The following is a 20,878-nucleotide window of genomic DNA, read 5'->3' as shown; positions in this document are numbered from 1 at the left end:
AAAATAATGCAAGGGAGGCAGCATTCCTTGTTACTTGTAGGGGAGGTAGATTATTTGTAATGGCAGGGTTGTTAATAATTCTAACAGCCTTGCTCTGAATTTTGTCTAGTTGTATTAATGCAACCTCTCCACATCCATTCAACAAGGGTGAGCAATATTCAAGCTGAAAGCGCACATCTATCTATCTATCTATTGCCAGACACCATAATCCCGTAAAGGGTGGCCATTTGACACTGAGTTAGTTGTTTTACAGGGAGGGGCACCAACCCTCCACCAACCCACTTGGTGACACATAGGGAGCATGTATGGTTTGGTTATATGGTTACCACCCAGCGTTGTAAATGGCTTCCTGGCTTACAGGAAACCATTTGGCTTGTCACTCAGTGTAAAGCCACCTGTAATGTAAAGGAAAGAAAAGGAATATGAAGTAACAGGAAAGATAGGAGAAATAGGAAGAGAGGAGGGCAGGCACAGAAAAAGAATGATAAAAGCTAAGGAAGTAGGCAGCACTACATCAAGTGAGTGGATGATGGTCACCACCACCTACCACAAATGACTCATATAAATTTGGAGAAAATAGTTATAGATAGGGCAGTGAAACAGGTATATGTGAATGACTTTGAAGGTTGGAGGAGGCATGGGAATCCAGGAAGTAGCATGAGTATGTGTGAAAGCAGGGTACAGAAGATGATGAGGCTAAGGAATTGGTGGGATCAAGTTATACGGATGAAGTATGTTAGGAGAAGCACATAACTTTTTTTTTTTTTAATTCTGACTTGGCAGGTGTGTTTGAAATGTATCGATAGAGAAAAACATTAAGTGTGTGCCAAAGATTAGGTGCTTGAGGTTGAACCAAGATTCCTGAGGTTTAATTATCCCAATGATTGTGTGGTCCATTTCACTGGGGATGCTTTTGTCAGTTCTCCCACTTTCATATTTTGTATTTTCTAGTGTCATGCTCTCTCATCACCCCAACTTTAGGTGTGAATAAGAGTTAGGAAGATGATAATGATGGTGGTAAGACATAAACAGATGCTGTGACTTGAGTTACAGTAACAGAGAAGTATATTTCTTCGTCTCTCTGTGAGAAAGTGGTGATCTTTGATACACAACACTCATAGCACAGTCCTGTTGTAAATTTCTGTCCAGATGCCAGTACATATACTGTAGACAGACTCTCTCTCTCTCTCTCTCTCTCTCTTTTTCTCTCTCTCTCTCTCTCTCTCTATCTATCTCAGAAAGCACAGTCATACCAGATCACAAATAATTACAAAAAGAAAATAATATAAAGTAGATGGAACTGTGTTGCAATCTGTTACTGAACTGTTATTGTCATTTAGTATAATATATGTTGGTCTACATTTTTTATGTTTATCAACATCATTTTCATCCTAACCTGACATAGGGTGAAGTAAGGTATAGAAAGCAAGAGAAGAAAAAACATGATAGATGGAGAACCACTCAAAAATGTATCCAGTGAACTAGACATTTATGCATGAGCTTATTAACTTAATCTTTTCAGAGTTGATAATTATGATTGTCATTTTCGTTATCAATATCATAATTTCAGGTGCATTACATCTTGCCGAAAACTCCCTACAGAGGACGGCCATGACGGAACTTCTTCCAGGGTACTTAGTCCTCTCATCTCATTCACACAAATACTTCTCTTCCTCTTCCTTCTTTGCAGTCCAGTGTAACTACTGCTTCACTCTTTTTCTTCCATACCATATATGGTCTGCCTCTTCCAACATTATCATGGTTATCAGTGCTCCAGTCTTTAATTCACTTTTAAAGTAAAGTTATTGTGATGACTCTGTTCTGCAGGCATATGTGAAGCACATCTGTAAAGATTTTTAAAAATGGTTACACTCGTACACTTCCAGCATCCTGAGGGCTTGAATAATGTGTGAATAATTATCTGGCGTATTTCACCGGACATTCTGTTCATAATTCTCACAGTTCTGTGCTTTCTATTTTTTCTGGATCCTGCCTTACCCCATCATTATAGGGGGAAATAAGAGTTGCGATGATGTTGATTATGATCATGATCTTTTTGGTGTGATTATTAATAATGAAGTTCAGTCTACAGTCCATAAGCCAGAAATCTTATGCTGTGCTTTATGGGATGATGTTGATGCAGTGTTATCAGCATATGGGTAGCCCATATTCTTTCATGGAATTCTTGTTTTTATTTACAGGTACAGCAGCATTGTATACAATCCCACCATCAGACAGTCCCGGGACAATTAAATAAACATTTGTTATGCATAATAATAATGAATGAAGCTTGGACGTTGCTGGAAGGACACAAGTCAAGAGTGAGAGCAGTGGAAATGAGTTATCTAAGAGGAGCCTGTGGAGTCACATGGAGAGACAGGCTGACAAATGAGGATATAAAGGAGTGTTGTGGTGTGGATGTGGATGTGATAGGAAGTGTTAGGAGGAATACACTGAGGTGGTTTGGCCATATGGAGAGGATGGAGGGTGAAAAACTGACAAAGAGAGTGTATGTGAGTGAGGTGGAGGGGGGAAGAGGGAGGGGGAGGCCGAGGATGAGATGGAGGGATGGGGTGGAGAGGTATATGAGAGAGGGGGGTGTGAGTTGGGAGTGGGGCAGTGAAATGGCGGGGGACAGGGTGACGTGGAGGCGATTTGTTTGTGGCCACCCTGAACGGGATTTAGGCGTCTGGCAATAGATAGATAGATAGATAGAATGACGCAGAATCGTCCATGGTGTGAATTGTTGTGAGGGGAATTGTTGATGCATTGACGGGGAATGGGAGCGATGATGCGATTGGGATAGCCTTTTCAGCGGCCCCTCTTTGTCATTTTTGTTACTGTTCTGGTTGCTGAGCTCCTTTCTTTTCTTCTCTCTTATTTTCCAACAGTTATTTAGAAATTCCTTTGTTTTTTCAAAGCACTTTTCCTTGAACAGCCCGAATGTAAACACATGATTTATTGCCGTCACAGTTTTCATCAGTTCTTGAAATATTTACTCCCTGAGGTTTTCATAATTATTAACATTTATTTAGAATTATTTTTATGTATTCCATGATAGCTTAGATGACAGTTCGTTGGTCAAACGAAATATTCTTTGTTGAGTCACCTGGTTGTCCACACTGTTTTGTACCTTCACGGGTGGGCAAGAATCCGTACCCCAAATGACAGTGTTCACTCCACCTATGACTCAAACACTTTAATCTAAGTCTAAAAACAGTTTATAAATCATCCTAAACACAAAATTTCAGTCTATAATATCATCAAAAATCAATTTTAAAAAATAAAAAACCCTTAAAAAACCAGGGGTCGGCCTACGATAGGCGGAGAAGGGTGGTACGGTACATCTCCCTAGTACGCGAGTTCAGAGTACGTGATCTTCATTGTACGCGAGGACCTATTTTTTTCGAATTTTAGTGTATTTTTTAATAGTACGCGAATTAACCTCATTGTAAGCAAGACGGGCACCAAAGAGTGGCCCAAATCCAGGGTTACCCCGAGTATGCGACATTGCCACCCCAAAAAGCGAAGAACGGTTGCCTACGTTCCACCCACCTTGTGACATTGATGATGCGCACTCATCACGTGATGCCCAAGTGCACCACTTGGAGGGTGTTCAGAGAGTCTCAGCAGAAGAAAAACACGCGCACAGAGGGTACACTCGCTGTTCCAGCAACATTCTCGTCTACTCTGAGGATATTGTTAGCCAGGATGTCTGCCCCGTCCTCGAGAAGGAAGGAGTGCATCACCCATGCCTTGCAGATGGATGTCATTCGGAAGAGAGTGGGAAGGAACTCGGCTTGGCGGAATTGACAGTGAGAACAATATGGACGAACAGGGTGGCCATAAAGAAGACTGTTAAGATGTATGGGACGGCGGCACTGGACAGGAGAAGCAGGCTAACCAACCGGGCAATAATTCTCATGGAGCGGTACCTGGCAACATACATCCTGAGGAAGGAGAAGGAAGGAGTTCCACTGAACGGGCGCTACATCAGGGATCTGACCAAGATTTTCCACAAAGCTGCATCTGTGAAGCTGGGTGTCATGAAACCCTTTGAAGCCTCCGTGGGATGGAGATGCTGGTTCCTGAAGAGGAAGGAGCTACATCACATTCGCCTCACCGGCGAGCGTGCATCTGAGGATGAAATGGCAGCTAGGGACTATCCTGCTATCCTGAAGCGGATAATTGACGAGGGTGGCTACAGCAAGCACCAAGTTTACAACATAGATGAAAGAGCCCTATACTACAGAGCTATGCCGAAGTCTGCCTATGTCAGTAAGCAGCAGTGCCAGGCCCGGGGGAGAAAAGTGGACAAGAGCAGGATAATGGTCATGTTCACCATGAACTTGTTAGGCTCACACAAGGTGCGGCCTGTTGTGGTTCATACCACAGCACACCCCAGATGTTACAAGAATCTTCACAGCATGAATGATAACGGGGTGTACTGGTACAGAAATTCCAATGGCTGGATGACGAGCAGCGTCATTTCCGAGTGGTTGTTGTGGCACTTCATCCCTGACGCCAAGGCTAAATCCCAGGAACCTGGCATCGCCTTCAAGGTGCTCCTCGTTCTTGACAATGCCTCAAGTCATCCAACCTGGCTAGCAGACCTCAGCAAGGAATGCAAGATTGTTTTTTTGCCACCCAGAATGACCTCTCTCATCCAACCACTAGACCAGGAGTTAATTGCAGTGGTAAAGCAGCTATACCACCAATGCCTCTATGATCATCTCTGCAGCAGGACCAACAACTATGAGGAACTGCAGGCAATTCTTGACTTGGACACAGCTGGAAGTGATGTCGTGGACGCCGAGGATGGTTTGGATTCACCACCCTCTTCACCCGCTCCACGCACAGCACCTGCACCACCAGCTTCAGCTCTTGATAAGACTGTTGTGGCTTTTTGGCAGTCATTCAACCTTAAGGATGCGATCACATTCCTGTTGTCCTCGTGGGCAGATAAATTGCTGCAACAATTCAGGGGCCACAGTTCATTTTTTTGGTTGAAAATGAAATTATGCATCAATCTACATGAAACTTTACCTACTGAAGCGTGTAGAAAGTTTCAGGATGATACATGAAAAAAAGAAAAAAATATCCAGTAAAATCTTAATATATTTAACCTAACTCTGACTACTGCTCCTAAGTGAGTAAACAATATAATCAATTTAAAAATATCAGTGATTAAATTAGTCAGTTACAAATAAAGCTTAGGGATTAGTTTGCCAAATATAGCTATTATCTAGTAAGATTTCATGTATATTGATGCACAATTTCATTTTCAACCAAAAAAATGAACCGTGTCCCCTTAACCATGCTTGGTGCCTCCTTGTACTGCACCTGTGTGAAATCGCACTGGAAAGCAGCTTTCAGTCCCTGGCCGCTACCGATGCAGCCACTCTCACAACTGCACAAGCTGTGCCCGGGTTTCAGACTGTCACGCTGGAGGAGATCAGGGGCGTACATTCAGCAACAGTGGAACAGGAACCCCAGGAAGTCATGCAGCGAGTGAACGAGGGTGACACAGAGCAGGAGATCGCAGCAGAAAAGCCATCAACACTCAGTGATGGAGAGTGAAGATCTTTCCATGATGGAGATCAGCCGGGTACTGTGTGCCCTTGATAAATTCAAGGAAGAATTACAGGACATTGAACGCTGTCAGTTGCGATTTGAGAAGGTGATGGCTTCATTGGATAGAACCTTCCGCTACTACACAGACAAGCACAACCAGGAAGTAAACAGACGAAAGCAAACTTTCATCACCCGTTACCTTTGGCTTGAAGAAAGTGAGGAATCACTCCCTTCAGCATCAGAAGAGCCATATCCTGAGGAGGATCAAGAGGATGATGCGTTGTCTGAGGTGTTAGAAATAGACTTTGAAGGGTTTATGAACGAAGTGAGTGCATTACGTAGTGAAAGTGTTGAAAGTGCTGGTGACGAGATTGGTGAGGAAGGTGGTGTGGTGGGTGATGCAGGAGATGCACCCTAAGTGCCTCATCCTGCCTCAGATCCCCTCCTTACCTCCATCAAGCCTTTTACTTTTTAAGTAAAGTTATTGTGATGACTATTCTGCAGGCATATGTGAAGCACATCTGTAAAGATTTTTAAAAATGGTTATGCTCGTACACTTCCAGCATCCTGAGGGCTTGAATAATGTGTGAATAATTATCGCGTATTTCACCGGACATTCTGTTTATAATTCTCGCAGTTGTATGCTTTCTATTTGTTTCTGAATCCTGCCTTACCCCATCATTTTAGGGGGAAATAAGAGTTGAGATGATGATGATGATTATGAGCATGATCTTTTTGGTGTGATTAATAGTGAAGTTCAGTCTACAGTCCATAAGCCAGAAATCTTATGTTGTGCTTTATGGAATTTCTGTTGATGCAGTGTTGTCAGCATATGGGTAGCCCATTTCTTTCATGGAATTCTTATTTTTATTTACAGGTTCAGTTATTGTGATCATTAGTGCCCTTGTGGTATGGCTGACAGAATGGGAGTATTCCATGTACATAGATCCAGCTTTGTCCTTATGTCTGGTCACCCTCATAACCATAAGCACTTGGCCGCTTCTCAAGGTGTCAGCTCTCATTCTTCTCCAGACAGTTCCTACACACATCCAGGTAAGAGCCAGGCAGGAACCCCATCCCTGTTGCTTGACTTTCACTGTGTCTGTGGGTCATATTTTTATTGGTTAAGGAAGTTTCCAAACACCTCTTCCGTTACTCTGTATACTGTATTTGTATCATATACACTAATGTTTCTTTTATATGTTGTTAATGTCATCTTTATTTATATACAAAGCATAAAATAACATACAAGAGAGAAAAAAAAATTGTGTGATGTATCTATCTACTGTATATACCTAGGCTGCTTCCCCCAAAGGAAAGGGAGGTAGCCGAGATAGGACAATACACTCCCAGTTTACTCATCTGTTCAAACACATTCATTTGCATCTTAGCCCCAAAGGGGAGAAGGGACAGATGTAAAAAAGAAAATTTGAGGGAGATGCTAGAAAGCCTCCCTAAGCAGAGAAAAAATACAGCCCGTGTCATTTTGTCATGACCCCATTCCTCACTTCTCTATCAGTGTGTCTGCATCTCCCGATTAGTAGGAACCTTATCATTGTCCAGTGTCTTACCTTTCTTTGACACCTGCTAATAGTGATGGGTGTAGCAAAAAATTTTAAAATATATATTCTTATGCATCTCCTAGTATTTAATTCACTTTATTTCCATTCCACACATTTATATAATGTTCATCACTTTTGCATGATTTTCTGCTTCCAGGATTACGATCATCATCTGAAGCATTTTGGATACATTCTTAAAGTACAGTGTCACCACCTGGCAGTCAGTCTTTATTCATTAAGTCACACCTTATCTCTCTTGCAGCTAATTCTTCCATACTAAAAATTTAATATAGTGCAGTGTCCTTTGAGCTTCATTCTGAGATGTTTTGAGTTTATATTTTACGATTGATATGTGGTATTCCTAATATTAAGATGTCTGCAGGTTGATGGTATCCAGAAGCAGTTATTGAATGTGGATGGTGTGCTGGCTGTACATGAATTCCATGTGTGGCAACTGGCTGGTGAGCGCATCATTGCTTCAGCACACATCAGGTACCTCATTCTCCCTTTTTTAAAGAAACTGTACTCATGTTCTCTCAGCAAAAAGGTACTGTTTGCAACTTTATGATATGACGTATGACCAAGAATTCAGAAGTAGCAGCATTAGTCATAGTGATTATTTTGAAGCCAATCAGCCCTCAGACTAGGAGTGCAGACATATATATATATATATATATATATACACACTCAATCCTCGTAAATCGCGGCAATTTGGGTCTGGACCACTGCCGCGACTTACAAATTCCGCGGTTTATAAATAATAACTCTTATGTGAAAAATGAATTTGGGTCTGGACTTTGGCCAACCACCCCCCACAGCACCCTACGTACACCTATCTAGGCACCATCAAACAAACATGCAAATTTAGGAATATTCAGTGCATGCATTTAATAGAAATAAGCAGTGTTAAGGGATCTCACCTTAATCCTATGACGATATTGCTTAAGTGAATGGAGTGGGGTGGTGTTGGGAAGAACTCTGAACCTCTCAGCATGAGGTGGGGGTGCCCCCTCATTCTGGTCTCCCTTCTCCAGCTCCTCTGCCTCCCTCAGGAAGCCCTCAAAGTCTGCCTCAAAGATGACAGATGCTACGTCATCCACGTCCTCAGTGTGTGAAGGGCCAGGCTGTGGTTCAGGCTCAGCTTTTGCCCTTACCCGGCCAAATAGTGGGTGATGAGCTCCTGATGTTTCTCATTAACTGTGCAGGATTAGTATGCACACTTGCCACTAGGGACGGGTGGTGATTGGTTGTTGGGTCGCGATTTTCGAATTGAATGCTGTGGTTTACGATTCTCCTCGGAAAAGGCCCACTTCGGTGCCCAGATCCGCGATTTTCGTGACTTAACAGCGATTTAAGGGTGTCAGCAGTCTGATAGCCACTTAGCCGTGATTTATAAACACACGATTTACAAGGATTGAGTGTATATACAGTATACTGTATACACATACAGTATATACAATATATATATATATATATATATATATATATATATATATACACACACACACACATATACAGTAAAAGCTCGATTAATCGGTATCCGATGCATCGGCACATCCTTATAACCAGAACGCAAATTCAGTCCGGCATGGGGTCGAAAATATTCCGGATACTGGTCGTCCCCCTATAATTCTTGATCTGTACAGTACAGGATAAAGTAGTGTACGCAGCTAAGTTTTCAAAATTATTTTGGCCTGTAACATATGCAAAATTTTTCTTTAATTTTTGGTAATGTTTGCTGGTTTGTGTTCAGTCCTGTACAATTTCTCTTGCTGTCTTCTTGTGTGTGTTGTAGTGTATACTCACAATCACTGATTTCTGCTCAGGTGCCCCCTTCTTACCCCCATATACCCAGGGAAGACAGGAGGAGGGGACAAAACGAGCTCCACCTGCCTCTACTTCAGCTACCAACCCTCCCCCATACCCCAACCCCTCCCAGCCCCCCACTCGTCATGCTTAACTGGCAGTTACATCTCAAGTTAACCTCATACTTTACACTCATAGTCACAGTATTAATACACAAATATAAAACACTAGGATATGTAAAAAGTATATAATAAGACTGTGAGCATGCTGCAGCAAGAAATTAATGCATTATAACGTTGACGATAAAACAAAAACATTAACAACGACCATCCCAGGCCTCACACGTTGAGTGTTTGCATACGTCCGTGTCTGTGCCTGCGTGTTTGGGTGTGTTTATGTCTGTGTTTTTCACTGTGTGTGTGTGTGTGTGTGTTTGTGTTTGTAAAGCAGTGCACCCAACACAGGAGGCCTGAGGTGGCCGATGTTTTACTGTCAGTTTCATAATGCATTAATTTCTTGCTGCAACATATTGATAGTTATATGCTTTTAACATATGCTAATGTTCTTTATTTGTATAAGTAGTGGGACCAAGAGTGTTAAGCATGAAATCAGCTTGAGGATGCTAGTTAAGAATGACGGGTGGGGTGGGGAGTTGGGTAGGGGTATGGGGGATGGTCGGGAGCTAGGGTAGTGGCGGGTGGAGCTCATTTCGTCCCCCCCTCCCCTCTTCCCTGGGTATTCTGAGGTAGGAAGGGGGCACCCCTGGGCAGAAAATTAATGAGCATGAGTGTACCTGTACTGTATCTAATACTGATTAATGTACTTTATGAAGTGAAGTCCCAAGTTTGGTACTATTTCATTTGTTTGACCTCCCAGAAAATTTCAAAGAGTAACATTCAGTTATCCAGAAAATTCCATATCAGGAATGGAAGAATCCCCATGCATTCCGGCGGTTAATTGAGCTTTTACTGTATATATATATATATATATATATATATATATATAAATTTCCTGAGGGTACTGTGGGTAGTGGTTGGTGGGGGCACTCACCATGCACTCACTCGCTGTAGTGCTGCTCTCGGATGACTGCCTGTTCCTCGCATCCTTCTTTCTTTCCTTCCCCCCGTCTCTTCCTTCATTCTTTCCTCTTCCTTTTGTCTGCAGGTGACTCTACACTGAGTGACAAGCCAAATGGTTTCCTGTACACCAGGAAAGCATTTACAATGATGGGTGGTAACCATATGACCAGATTATTGCACCTGGTGGTTTATTGGGCAATTGAGGCATTCCAATCGGATTGAGCTGGTGCAGGTGTATATCCAAGGGGTGATTGGGGTTTATTGTTCATGTAATGCCCCTTGGGGATGAGTGAGGCTGGTCACTATCATCATAAAATGTCAGGACCAACTTGCCTTGCCCCAGGCTCCTAGGCTCCTGTGTTCCTTGTGGGGCAGCACAGGATTGGATGATGGGTGGATGGGTACTATGGGTCACAAAAGTATCGGTGCACAGGGGGTCTGATGCCTACCAAAAATTTTCGATCAACTGTCATTGTTTACCAACATCTCATTGTGTATGAACAACGTCAGTTTATATACACATAACATTTGCTGTAAGTTTGAAGAGGATATTGCACATCGTTCTGTGGTCCCAAATGTTTCACGCATATTGTGCATTGGTAAGTTTGTGATCCTTAGTACATCAGGTACTTTCTTGATCTTACTGACGCACAGCTACCCCCATTCTTTCATTGATGACTGGTCATCAGAGTTTGCTCTCTTCTTTCCTTTAAAGTAATCAGCAGACTTCTTGATTCCATATCCTTTCTGAATTACCGTATTTCGCGGCATATAAGACGCACTTTTTTGTCTCAAAGTTACCTTAAAATATCCCCATGCGTCCTGCACGTTAGACTAAGGCAGGTTAGTTAGGCTTCACTGAGAAGAAACTCTTATAAAGATGATCATCTCAATGCTTAGCAACCACAGGTGTTTTCTACAGTATGCAGACTTGATTTTATTTTTAAAAATAATATACACTAGTGTGTATATGCAGCAGATTTAAGAAACACCCGAGATCAGAATCACATAAAACTTTCGCGGGTTTGTTTACAGCTCAACTGGCTAACATCGTGAAGATATTTAGCAGTTTAGCAATTTAACAGTTTAGCATCCGCACTATTCCAGCAAGCTAACGTACATGATCACTGGTGAACTGTCTGCTAACCTTCTGAAAGGCAATCATGACCACTTTGCTTGCCATCGATTCACTAACGAGCAAAGCAATCATACTGGAGAGATGCTGGCTAGTGAAACTGCCAAGTCATCAAAACAGCCTTTCGTCACGTATAGAAATACAGTAACCCTAATTAGGTCAGTTACTTTTGTGACATTTTGTGAGTGTATATATGCAGCAGATATTAAAACACGCAAGTTCAAAAACACAAAGCATTCACGGTTTGTTTTCAGCTCAACTGGCCAATACCGTCAAGGGGTTTAGCGGTTTAGCAACTTAGCAGTTTAGTGTCTAGCGTACACCCTACTCTAGCAAGCTAACATGCTCACTGGTGAACTGTCTGCTAACCTTCTGAAAGGCAATCATGACCACTTTGCTTGCCATCCATTCACTAACGAGCAAAGCAATCATGCTGGAGAGATGCTGGCTAGTGAAACTGCCAAGTCATCAAAACAGCCTTTCGTCACGTATGGAAATTCAGTAACCCTAATTAGGTCAGTTACTTTTGTGATATTTTGTGAGTGTATATATGCAGCAGATATTAAAACATGCAAGTTCAAGAACACAAAGCATTCACGGGATTGTTTTCAGCTCAACTGGCCAATACCGTCAAGGGGTTTAGCGGTTTAGCAACTTAGCAGTTTAGTGTCTAGCGTACACCCTACTCTAGCAAGCTAACGAAGTTACAGCTTCACTTTTTCAGCTAAGTGAAGTACTTTAGCAATGTCTATGCAACTCAGGGCACACCCAATTACAGTATTTTGTTATGAAAATAGGATAAAATTCACTGAGTAGCATAACTGATGCAATATCTGAAATAGCAGTGCCTGACGGGCATTCATATCAGCGTCCGCCATTTCTGCTGTATTCTTAGCAGACGAAGCGATCAGAATGATTGACAACGTTCACTCTCTGCATCTCTGCTGCCTAAGCAAAGCTCTCATGATCGGCAATGGGGATCATTTAGGCCGTAACGTCCAAATTTGTTAGGTTAGGTTAGGTTAGGTTAGGTTGTAAAATCGTTTGCCATTTTGGACGTTACGGCCGACCTAAGGTGTAGGTGAGAGTTTGGTGTGGGTGTAGTTAAGGAAGTAGAAGTGGGAAGAGTCAGGCTAGGGAACTGATAATCCGCTTATTATAATTCCTTCAGCCCAGCAATGTATTTTATAGGGTAGTTTATTCATGCTCGCCATATGATTTTATTCAGTTCAGGAAACATGTACTGAGGAGGTTAATGTGGGCTGTATCAAATGCCCCAAGTCTGAATATAGCCTGTGCTCAGTTAAAACGATTGCCAAGTTAAAATCGTATGAAGTGTGGTATAAGCAATTCAATGGATGGTACTGAGGACCATTTACTGTATGAAAGTGACAGTGAAACAGTGATGATGACCGTGGTGATGACTTCCAGTGATGCTTCAGGACTCGGGGAAGTAGTGATGAATTCTCAGGATTTGAAGACGAGTGAAATTTTCACCATGTCAGTAATATGAAGTGAATATAGGTTTTAGGTGATCATGACAGATGCAACCATGGAAAATTTAGGATCAATGGTGCTGTACACCTTTAGTCTTGCACTGACGATGTTTGGATGAATAAATTGTTTGAGATGTTTCATGTCCTTAAGTGATGATATTTATATTGAACAACCAAATACATTTTGATGTTTTTGGCATATAATAAAGCCACTGGGTACTCCAAAACGGACTGATGTAAATGTTTCAGAGGTGAGCGAATGTTGCATGTGGTGTGTACATGTGTGCGTGTCTGTGTGTGTACCATAGCGACTAGGAGGCAGCAGTGTTAAGACCAAAAATGGATGTTTTCACAGTACTCGAATGTTTTGAGATGGATGTCTGTTTTTAGCAAATTCTGGTAAGAGAAATATGCATTTTTAATTGTTGATGCTGGAAGGAAAACAGCTGACAGTAAGGGAGTGATACTGGGAGAAGAGGGTTGAGCCAGTTGTCTAGCGCTTGGGATGCAGCAGTGTTGCTAAGAGATAGTTTCACCATTCTCGACATGTTTTGAGATGAATGTCTGTTTTTAGTAAATTGTGATCAGTGAAGAACGTATTTTTAACTGTTGATGCTGCAAGGGAAACATCGCTGACAGTGAGGAAGTGATACTGAGAGGAAGGGGTAGAGACTGCTGTCTAGCGACTGGGAGGCAGCAGTGTTACTAAGGTGTAAAATGGATGTTTTCACCATAGTATGTTTTGAAATGAATGTTTATAGTAAATTATGATCAGTGAAGCATACATTTTTAATTGTTGATGCTGCAAGGCAAACATAGCTGACAGTGAAGGAGTGATACTGAGAGAAGAGAGTAAAAACAGCAGTCTATCCTGTTCCCAAGCAGCCATGCTATATTGAACTTTGGTTGTAAAACATTGTAATTTGTGTATTTACAAGTGCTACCTTTTTATATTATTTGTGGAGGTAATTACAGGTTAGTTAGAGTGCATGATTAATGATGGTAGTAGTCTGATATTGTGCTTGAGTCAAGGCAATGTGAGGAAATTCCGTAACTGGTGTGGAATATGAAGGGGTTCTTTTAGGATAAATGAACTGATGTGAACATTCATTGTATTTTATGTTTTCGTCAGTGAATGAAAGAATAGAGTTTATTGACTTCATTTGTGGTTTTAAATTCATAAAATATTAAAAACAGTGTTTAGATCAGTTTACTGATACATTTTTATCAACAAAGTTGAGATGGCCTCGTGGTTTGAAGTCACGTTTTGTTAAGATGGGGTTTTGTTTTCTCTTTTCCTGTATCATTCTTTGTACATAAAAGAAGAAACTAAAGGATGATGAGCAGTACTGAATAGAGTCTGAAAGGTGAGTGTTGTATCAAAGTGATAGTGTCTCATATCCGTCACGTTTTGTCAAGAAGGGGCATTGTTTTCTTTTCCTGTACCATTCTTTGTATATAAAAAAAGAAACCAAAGGCTGATGATCAGTAATGAATAGATTCTGAAAGGTGAGTGTGTATCTGTGTGGTAATGGCTCTTATCAAGAAACCTTACTGCAGTCTTGGTTGGGGCAAACTTTTTTTTCACAGAACTGCCCTGCCAGAATTAGGGTGCGTCTTTCACAATGCTGCGTCTTACATGCCGCGAAATACGGTATTATGTCTCTTTTCGTATCATCTACTATATACAACCCACACACATTCCTTAATGGTCACATTTGTACTGCCCCTGCTCATGACTCTTTTCACTTTCATTTCATATGTAAATTTCACACTCATATATTATTGTGGGCACTAAGACACCTGCCCATCTACTCAAAACATGCTTCACTACCATTGTGAACACACTATATGGCATTCAGTAGTTTTCTGCCTCACCATTAATACCTGAAGACTTCCATAATATTTTCCTTTCAAGATCTATAAGTATGTTGTTGATGTGCCTCAGTGTTGATCTAGATATCAGTCCAGATGTGAACCAAATGGTCTGCAGGCTAAAGTTGCCCTTCTCTCGCAGTCCACCAACCCCTTTCTTTGGAGGATAGGGAGGGAGTTGAGGGACATTTGTATAACTAGGCAGTGGACCCCTCTGAGTGAAGGCATCCATCTCCAATACCTGTCCATAATCATGATAATTTATATCATTCAGTAATCCCTCCAAGATCTGACGTAATAGAGCCAAAGGCATGTCTGGGACTTGGGGAAAATACCCCCTGGACAGGTTCTTATGGACCCTAACCCAATTTAACTTAGAAAACCACCTAAATAACTCCCTACTGGACATGCACAGCACCTATTTAAGACCCTATTCACACAAATAAGGGACAGAAATATGAAATAAATGAAAAGGAACCAGAGAATGAGGAATTTGAAGTAAGGAAAATATTTAGCAGTGTACAAGGTACTTACAATACGTCCGTGGCCGTCACAAAGATTAACCCTCCTCCTCTAAGGCTCTGACAGTGGTGGAAATGCTCTTGAAGCACATACAGTAATCCAGTGTTGTGCTGTACTTAATCCTTTGCAGTGTGAATTATAATTGTTTAATTGTTCTTACTTGCGTCACGCCAGTTGCAACACAGCAGTTTGCACTCTACACTTAATCCTTTGCACTCTGAATTATAATTTCTTAATACTGCGTAACACTGTAAATTCCCATGTATTTACCTATTTGTTTACCTATTTGCCTATTTGTATTTACCTATTTGTAGTATACAGAAATTGAGCAATGCTCATGTTGTCCTGTCTCCATATCCACATTTATCAAGTCTACCTTTACACACATGAATGTTTTTCTCATGCACCACCTCTTTGTCTAAGTCATTCCAAATATTTAAGAATATACCTAATTGTGATATACACGGAATGTACTATGCTCATGGGTTTCCGTCGCTGTTTCTCAGTAAGTCGAATTTAACTTTAAACTCGTTTAAGTTTTTAGACTGGACGTTCTCTTTGTCCAGGCTATTCCATAAGTCTATACTTCTGTAAGGAAAGCTATATTTCTTGATATCCTTCAAGCAGCTTGACTTTTTCAATTTCATTCCGTGTCCTCTTGTTGCTCTCTTATCCCATACAAACAGATCTTCTTTGTCAATTTTATCTACTCCCACCATGGTCCTGAACACCACAATCATGTCTCCCCTCTCTCTCCTTTCCTCTAACGAAGGCAAATCCAGTTTTTCCAGCCTCTCTCTGTATGACAGGTCTGTCAGACTGGGGACCATCTTGGTTGCTGTTCTTTGTATTCTCTCAATCTTGTTTATATCTTTCTTTTTGTGTGGGGACCACACTACCGCTGCATATTCTAACCTGGGGCGGATCATGGCCACTATCAATTTTTTCATCATTTCCTCATCCATATAATGAAATGCTACTCTTATGTTAGTCAAGAGCTTATAAGTCTCTCCAACTATCTTGTTAATGTGCTTTTCTAGTGACAAACTATCTTGGACCAGCACTCCCAAATCTTTCTCTTCTCTCCTTTTTGTGATTAATTCATTACCCAAAAAATAATTCAGTGATGGTCTCCTGGTACTTTTACCCATTTCCAATATTTTACATTTCTTTACATTAAATTTCATTTCCCACGTCCGGCTCCAATTGTGTATCCTATCCAAATCCTCCTGCAGTATTTTACAATCCTCCTCAACCTCTGTCTTCCTCAAGATCTTTACATCATCAGCAAACAGACTCGCATAACTGTTCACTCCATCTACCATATCATTTACGTAAATCAGGAACATTACTGGCGCCAACACTGAGCCTTGAGGAACTCCACTTGTTACTTCCCTCCATCCAGACATCTTTTCCTTTATTACTGTCCTCATTTGTCTGTCTCTCAAAAAGTCTCTCATCCATTCCAGAAGTTTCCCCTTTAGTCCTCCTATATATTCTAGTTTCCACATTAGTCTCTTATGAGGTACCTTGTCACAGGCCTTCTCTAAGTCTAAGTACACACAATCCACCCAACCATCTCTCTCCTGTACCACATCAATCGCTCTTGAGTAAAAGCTCAGCAAGTTTGAAACACATGACCTTCCACTTCTGAATCCAAACTGACATTCTGCCAAAATATTCATCTCTTCCAGATATTTTATCCATCTGTCTTTCAGGATTCTCTCACACAATTTTGCGACCATGCTGGTTAGAGACACTGGTCTATAATTCAGGGGTTCTTCCCTGTTTCCTCCCTTGTAAATTGGTACCACATTTGCCCTCTTCCATTCTTTTGGCACTTTCCCCTCTTCCAGTGAGCATACAATTAAGCTGTGAATTTTATCCGCCAGTTGTTCTCTGCATTCCTTCAGTACCCAATTAGAAATTCCATCAGGTCCTGGGGCTTTCCTTACATCTTGAGTTTCCAGTAATTTATACACTTCCTGCACCTCCACTTTTATATCTTTCATCACCGGAACATATCTAATCACTCCCTCCCCTTCCACAAGCTCCTTTTCTTTAGTGAAAACTGACTGGAAACGTTTGTTCATTATTTCTGCTTGCAATGCCGCATCCTTAAAGACCTCTCCATCTACTTTCAGCTTGGTGATTCCTTCCTTTTGTTTCAGTTTGCCATTAACAAATCTATAAAACAGTTTGGGTTTATCCTTGCGTTTGTCAATTATACCTTTTTCAAAATTCCTTTCTTCTTCCCTACGTATTCTTGTGTATTCGTTTCTTGTTCTTTTATATTCTTCCTTTGTTCTGTCGTTACCTCTCTTTCTCCAATTGTTCCACGCCTTATCTCTCTCTTTTTTGGCTATCATACACCTTCTATTAAACCACTCCTTTTTCCTGTTTTCTTTCCCTCTTACTCTTGGTACAAATTTTTCCACTCCCAAATTATAGAGGTCTAGAAAGATATCCCACTTCCTCTGTATCTCTCTTGTTTCTCTGAATTTTCTCCAATCCGCATTTTCAAAAAAGTTTCTCAATCCTGTAAAATTTGCTTTGCCAAAGTTGTATCTTCCCTGTCTATGAAGCTCGTCTCTTGGCTCGACGTTTCCTATTAACATCTGGAACTCAATGACCACGTGATCACTTTTTCCCAAAGGACAGAGATATTCCAATGATTCTATTACATCGGGTTCTTTGGTGAACAGTAAATCTAACCTTGCTGGTGTGTCCTCACCTCGAAACCATGTCTCTTCTTTGACCCACTGCGTCATCACATTATTCATTATTATATTTAATAACATAGTACCCCACGAATCCTCGCTGCCTCCTGAGTACCATTCCTCCCAGTTCACCTCTTTACAATTAAAGTCACCCACCAAAATTATATTATTGCTTTTCTCAATTATTTTTTGCAAGTAGCTAGCCATATCTGACAACATCTCATAGTATTCGTCATCCTTCCATGCTCTCGTCTTTGGGGGAACATACACTACCGCCATATCTCTCATAACATTCTCTCCAGTTTCTAATTTCATATATATCACTTCAGCCCTGCCTTCTCCCATTTCCACAGTATCTACATTTATGTTGTTCTTCACTGCTATCATCACTCCTCCTCCCTTTTTTTCTTTTCTGTCTTTTCTCCACAGTTTGTATTTACCATCTCCCAAATGAACATCAATATCTTCTCTTAATTTGGTCTCTACAAAGCACATGACATCAGGTTCATGTTCTCTCAAGAAATCATTAATTTCGATCCTTGTCGATATGAAACCATCAACATTAGTATATATCACCTTCAAATTATTTTTGACATTATTAATACCCTCTTCTCTCCTACTCTCTGTCCGTACCACTTCCTCAACTTCTGATCTTTCACAACCATCCCCCTTAGTTTCCTTCACTTCTATTTCCTTAAATACCATTTCCTTACTTTCATATCCAATACTCTCCAAAAAAAAAGTATTACGTTCTTCCTCTGTCCTCTTATCATTTTTTTCCTTTACTTCTTCCTTTAATGATTTTAAAACTTCTCTTTCTTCGTCATTCAGATCTTTTCTTATTATAATATTTTCCATCCCCGCCTCTTTGCTTAATTTCCAGGTCACTTTAAGTATCTCATTTATTACACTTTCTGATGTAAACTTGACTCTCATTGGTCTTGTTTCCCCTTTCTTATAAGGCCCTATCCTCCTTACTTCCTCAATTTTTTTTACCCACTTGTCTCCTTCGGGGTCAATCTTGCCTAATATTCCTCTCACCATGTTCGTGTCTCTCTCGAGTCTTGCGAACCTAACCTTTTCTTCCTCTTCCCTGTTTCCAAATACTACCACACATCTGTTCCTTTCTTCAGTTTCTCTCACTATTTTCTCTTTTTTCTTCAGTATTTTCACTGCATTTTCTTCCATTTCTTTATTGTTCATTTCCCTTTCTTCCTGGATGATCTCTCTTAAGCTGACCACTTCTTTCTGTTCTTCTTCTACGTGTGCCCACTTTGCCTTGTGTTCTTCTAATACATTACTCACCTTCTCCGTTTTATTAGTACTCTCTTCAAGTTTCCTCCTCAGTTCAACATTTTCCCTCTTCAAATGTGGTCTAGTGGCGAGGTATTGCAGTTTATTCACTGTTTATTCACAAAAACGAGCACGTGGGGTAGCGATTGCAACGAGCGTCTAATCACGAAGGTAGTTAGACTGGAACTGGGGAGGGGAGGATGCAGTGGGGCGCTCTACTACGCATGAAAACATATCAGTTCGGCGCTGTGCACCAAGTTCAAAGTACGGTTGGACCCCCCCCCCCCAAGACCTGAGCGCAAAATGTCCAGGACATGGGGTGTCCGAGTCTTACAGGGATAACTTTACTGTAATTGATACATGAATTGGATTTATAGGTGGCAATGAAACTTTAATTGGTATATTATTTGTAACTTGCCTTAGTCTTGGTTGCCCAAAGGAATAAAATAAGCAGCACACAACAAAAACTTAATACAGTGTATTTAAACTGAAAATCTTTTAATGTGGCATGTAGATGATGGTTCAGCCATATTTACAGGCATACCCTGGTTTAACAATGCAGTTGTTTTAGGCAGAAACCCATTGCTAGGTGGGGTATTGTATCTTGGGGGTAGATTTAACGTGTAAAGTATAGGGATGCGTTTTTTAGCCTTTTCCCCCCTAGCCAAGTCCTAAACCCACCCAGATGAGCCCAGGAAAAGTTTAAAGCCAATCTAAATAGCCTAACAGCTCTAAAAGAAGCTAACCTAAGCCTACATCCAGTGCCTGTCTCGATTTTACCCAGTCAAGGTCACTATTGTAGAATGTGATCGGTAAAGAAGCAGAAGCAGCATTGTATCCAATCCCACCATCAGACAGTCCCGGGACAATAAAATAAACATTTTTTATGCATAATAATAATGAATGAATGACACAGAATCGTCCATGGTATGAACTGTTGTGATGGAGAATTGTTGATGCTTTGATAGGGAATGGGAGCAATGATGCGATTGGGATAGCCTTTTCAGCGGCCCCTCTTTGTCATTTTTGTTACTGTTCTGGTTGCTGAGGATCAAGAGGATGATGCGATGTCTGAAGTGTCAGAAATAGACTTTGAAGGGTTTATGAACGAAGTGAGTGCATTACGTTGTGAAAGTGTTGAAAGTGCTGGTGACGAGAGTGGTGAGGAAGGTGGTGTGGTGGATGATGCAGGAGATGGGCCCTAAGTGCCTCATCCTGCCTCAGATCCCCTTCTTACCTCCATTAAGCCTGTTGTCTTCTTGGGTTAAGGTGAGCAGCCATATTCTTGTTGGTATAGTTAAGCCATATCCTTGTTGATTTAGTAAAACCATAATCTTGTTGGTTTACTTTATCTTAGGTAATATGTCTTTGATAGTTCCCCTGTACAGTACAATACTTAGGTCTGAAAGGAGTCTCAAGGGTTGCCCATGAAGGGGGGTTCCGCTCATATGTAATTTTTCCCATTCAGAGTACGCGAATTCCTTGTACGCGCTGTCCTCTGCCGCCCATATACTCGCGTTCTAGGGGGATGTACTGTATATCTACCCCCATCACTATTCCGGGATATCGCAAATTGGAGTTGCCTGTAAAGGGAAATTGAAATTTTCTATTTTCAGTAGAAATATATTGTCAGTATACTGATCCATATAACATAAGGCCAGAAAGAGAAAAAGTAATTGGAGTGCAAGAGAAAAAGAGGTGGAGTTGAATTAGCAATCATATAAATACTGTAAACAGGAGGCATTCCAGCCTATGGCTGGATAACTGAGAAAGTAATCAGTGATGATGATGATCATGATCATGATACTGTAAGGAT

At 41.0% G+C, this 20,878-nt stretch overlaps 1 protein-coding gene across 1 annotated transcript in view; it reads left to right on the top strand.

Moving 5' to 3' along the window:
- The window catches only part of ZnT63C (solute carrier family 30 member 1), a 55,006-nt gene that overhangs the window by 19,070 nt on the left and 15,058 nt on the right, over positions 1-20,878 (top strand). The window contains exons 5-6 of the mRNA XM_080286054.1: positions 6,452-6,627; positions 7,519-7,628. Coding sequence (XP_080142180.1) covers positions 6,452-6,627; positions 7,519-7,628 — 286 coding nt within the window. The remainder of the gene's footprint in view (positions 1-6,451; positions 6,628-7,518; positions 7,629-20,878) is intronic.

This window comes from Coenobita brevimanus, chromosome 110 (assembly GCF_032717465.1).
Source record: "Coenobita brevimanus isolate Jiangsu-jjx chromosome 110, ASM3271746v2, whole genome shotgun sequence".
NCBI classification, from domain to species: Eukaryota; Metazoa; Arthropoda; class Malacostraca; order Decapoda; family Coenobitidae; genus Coenobita; species Coenobita brevimanus.
This window is presented reverse-complemented; position numbering and strand designations above follow the sequence as displayed.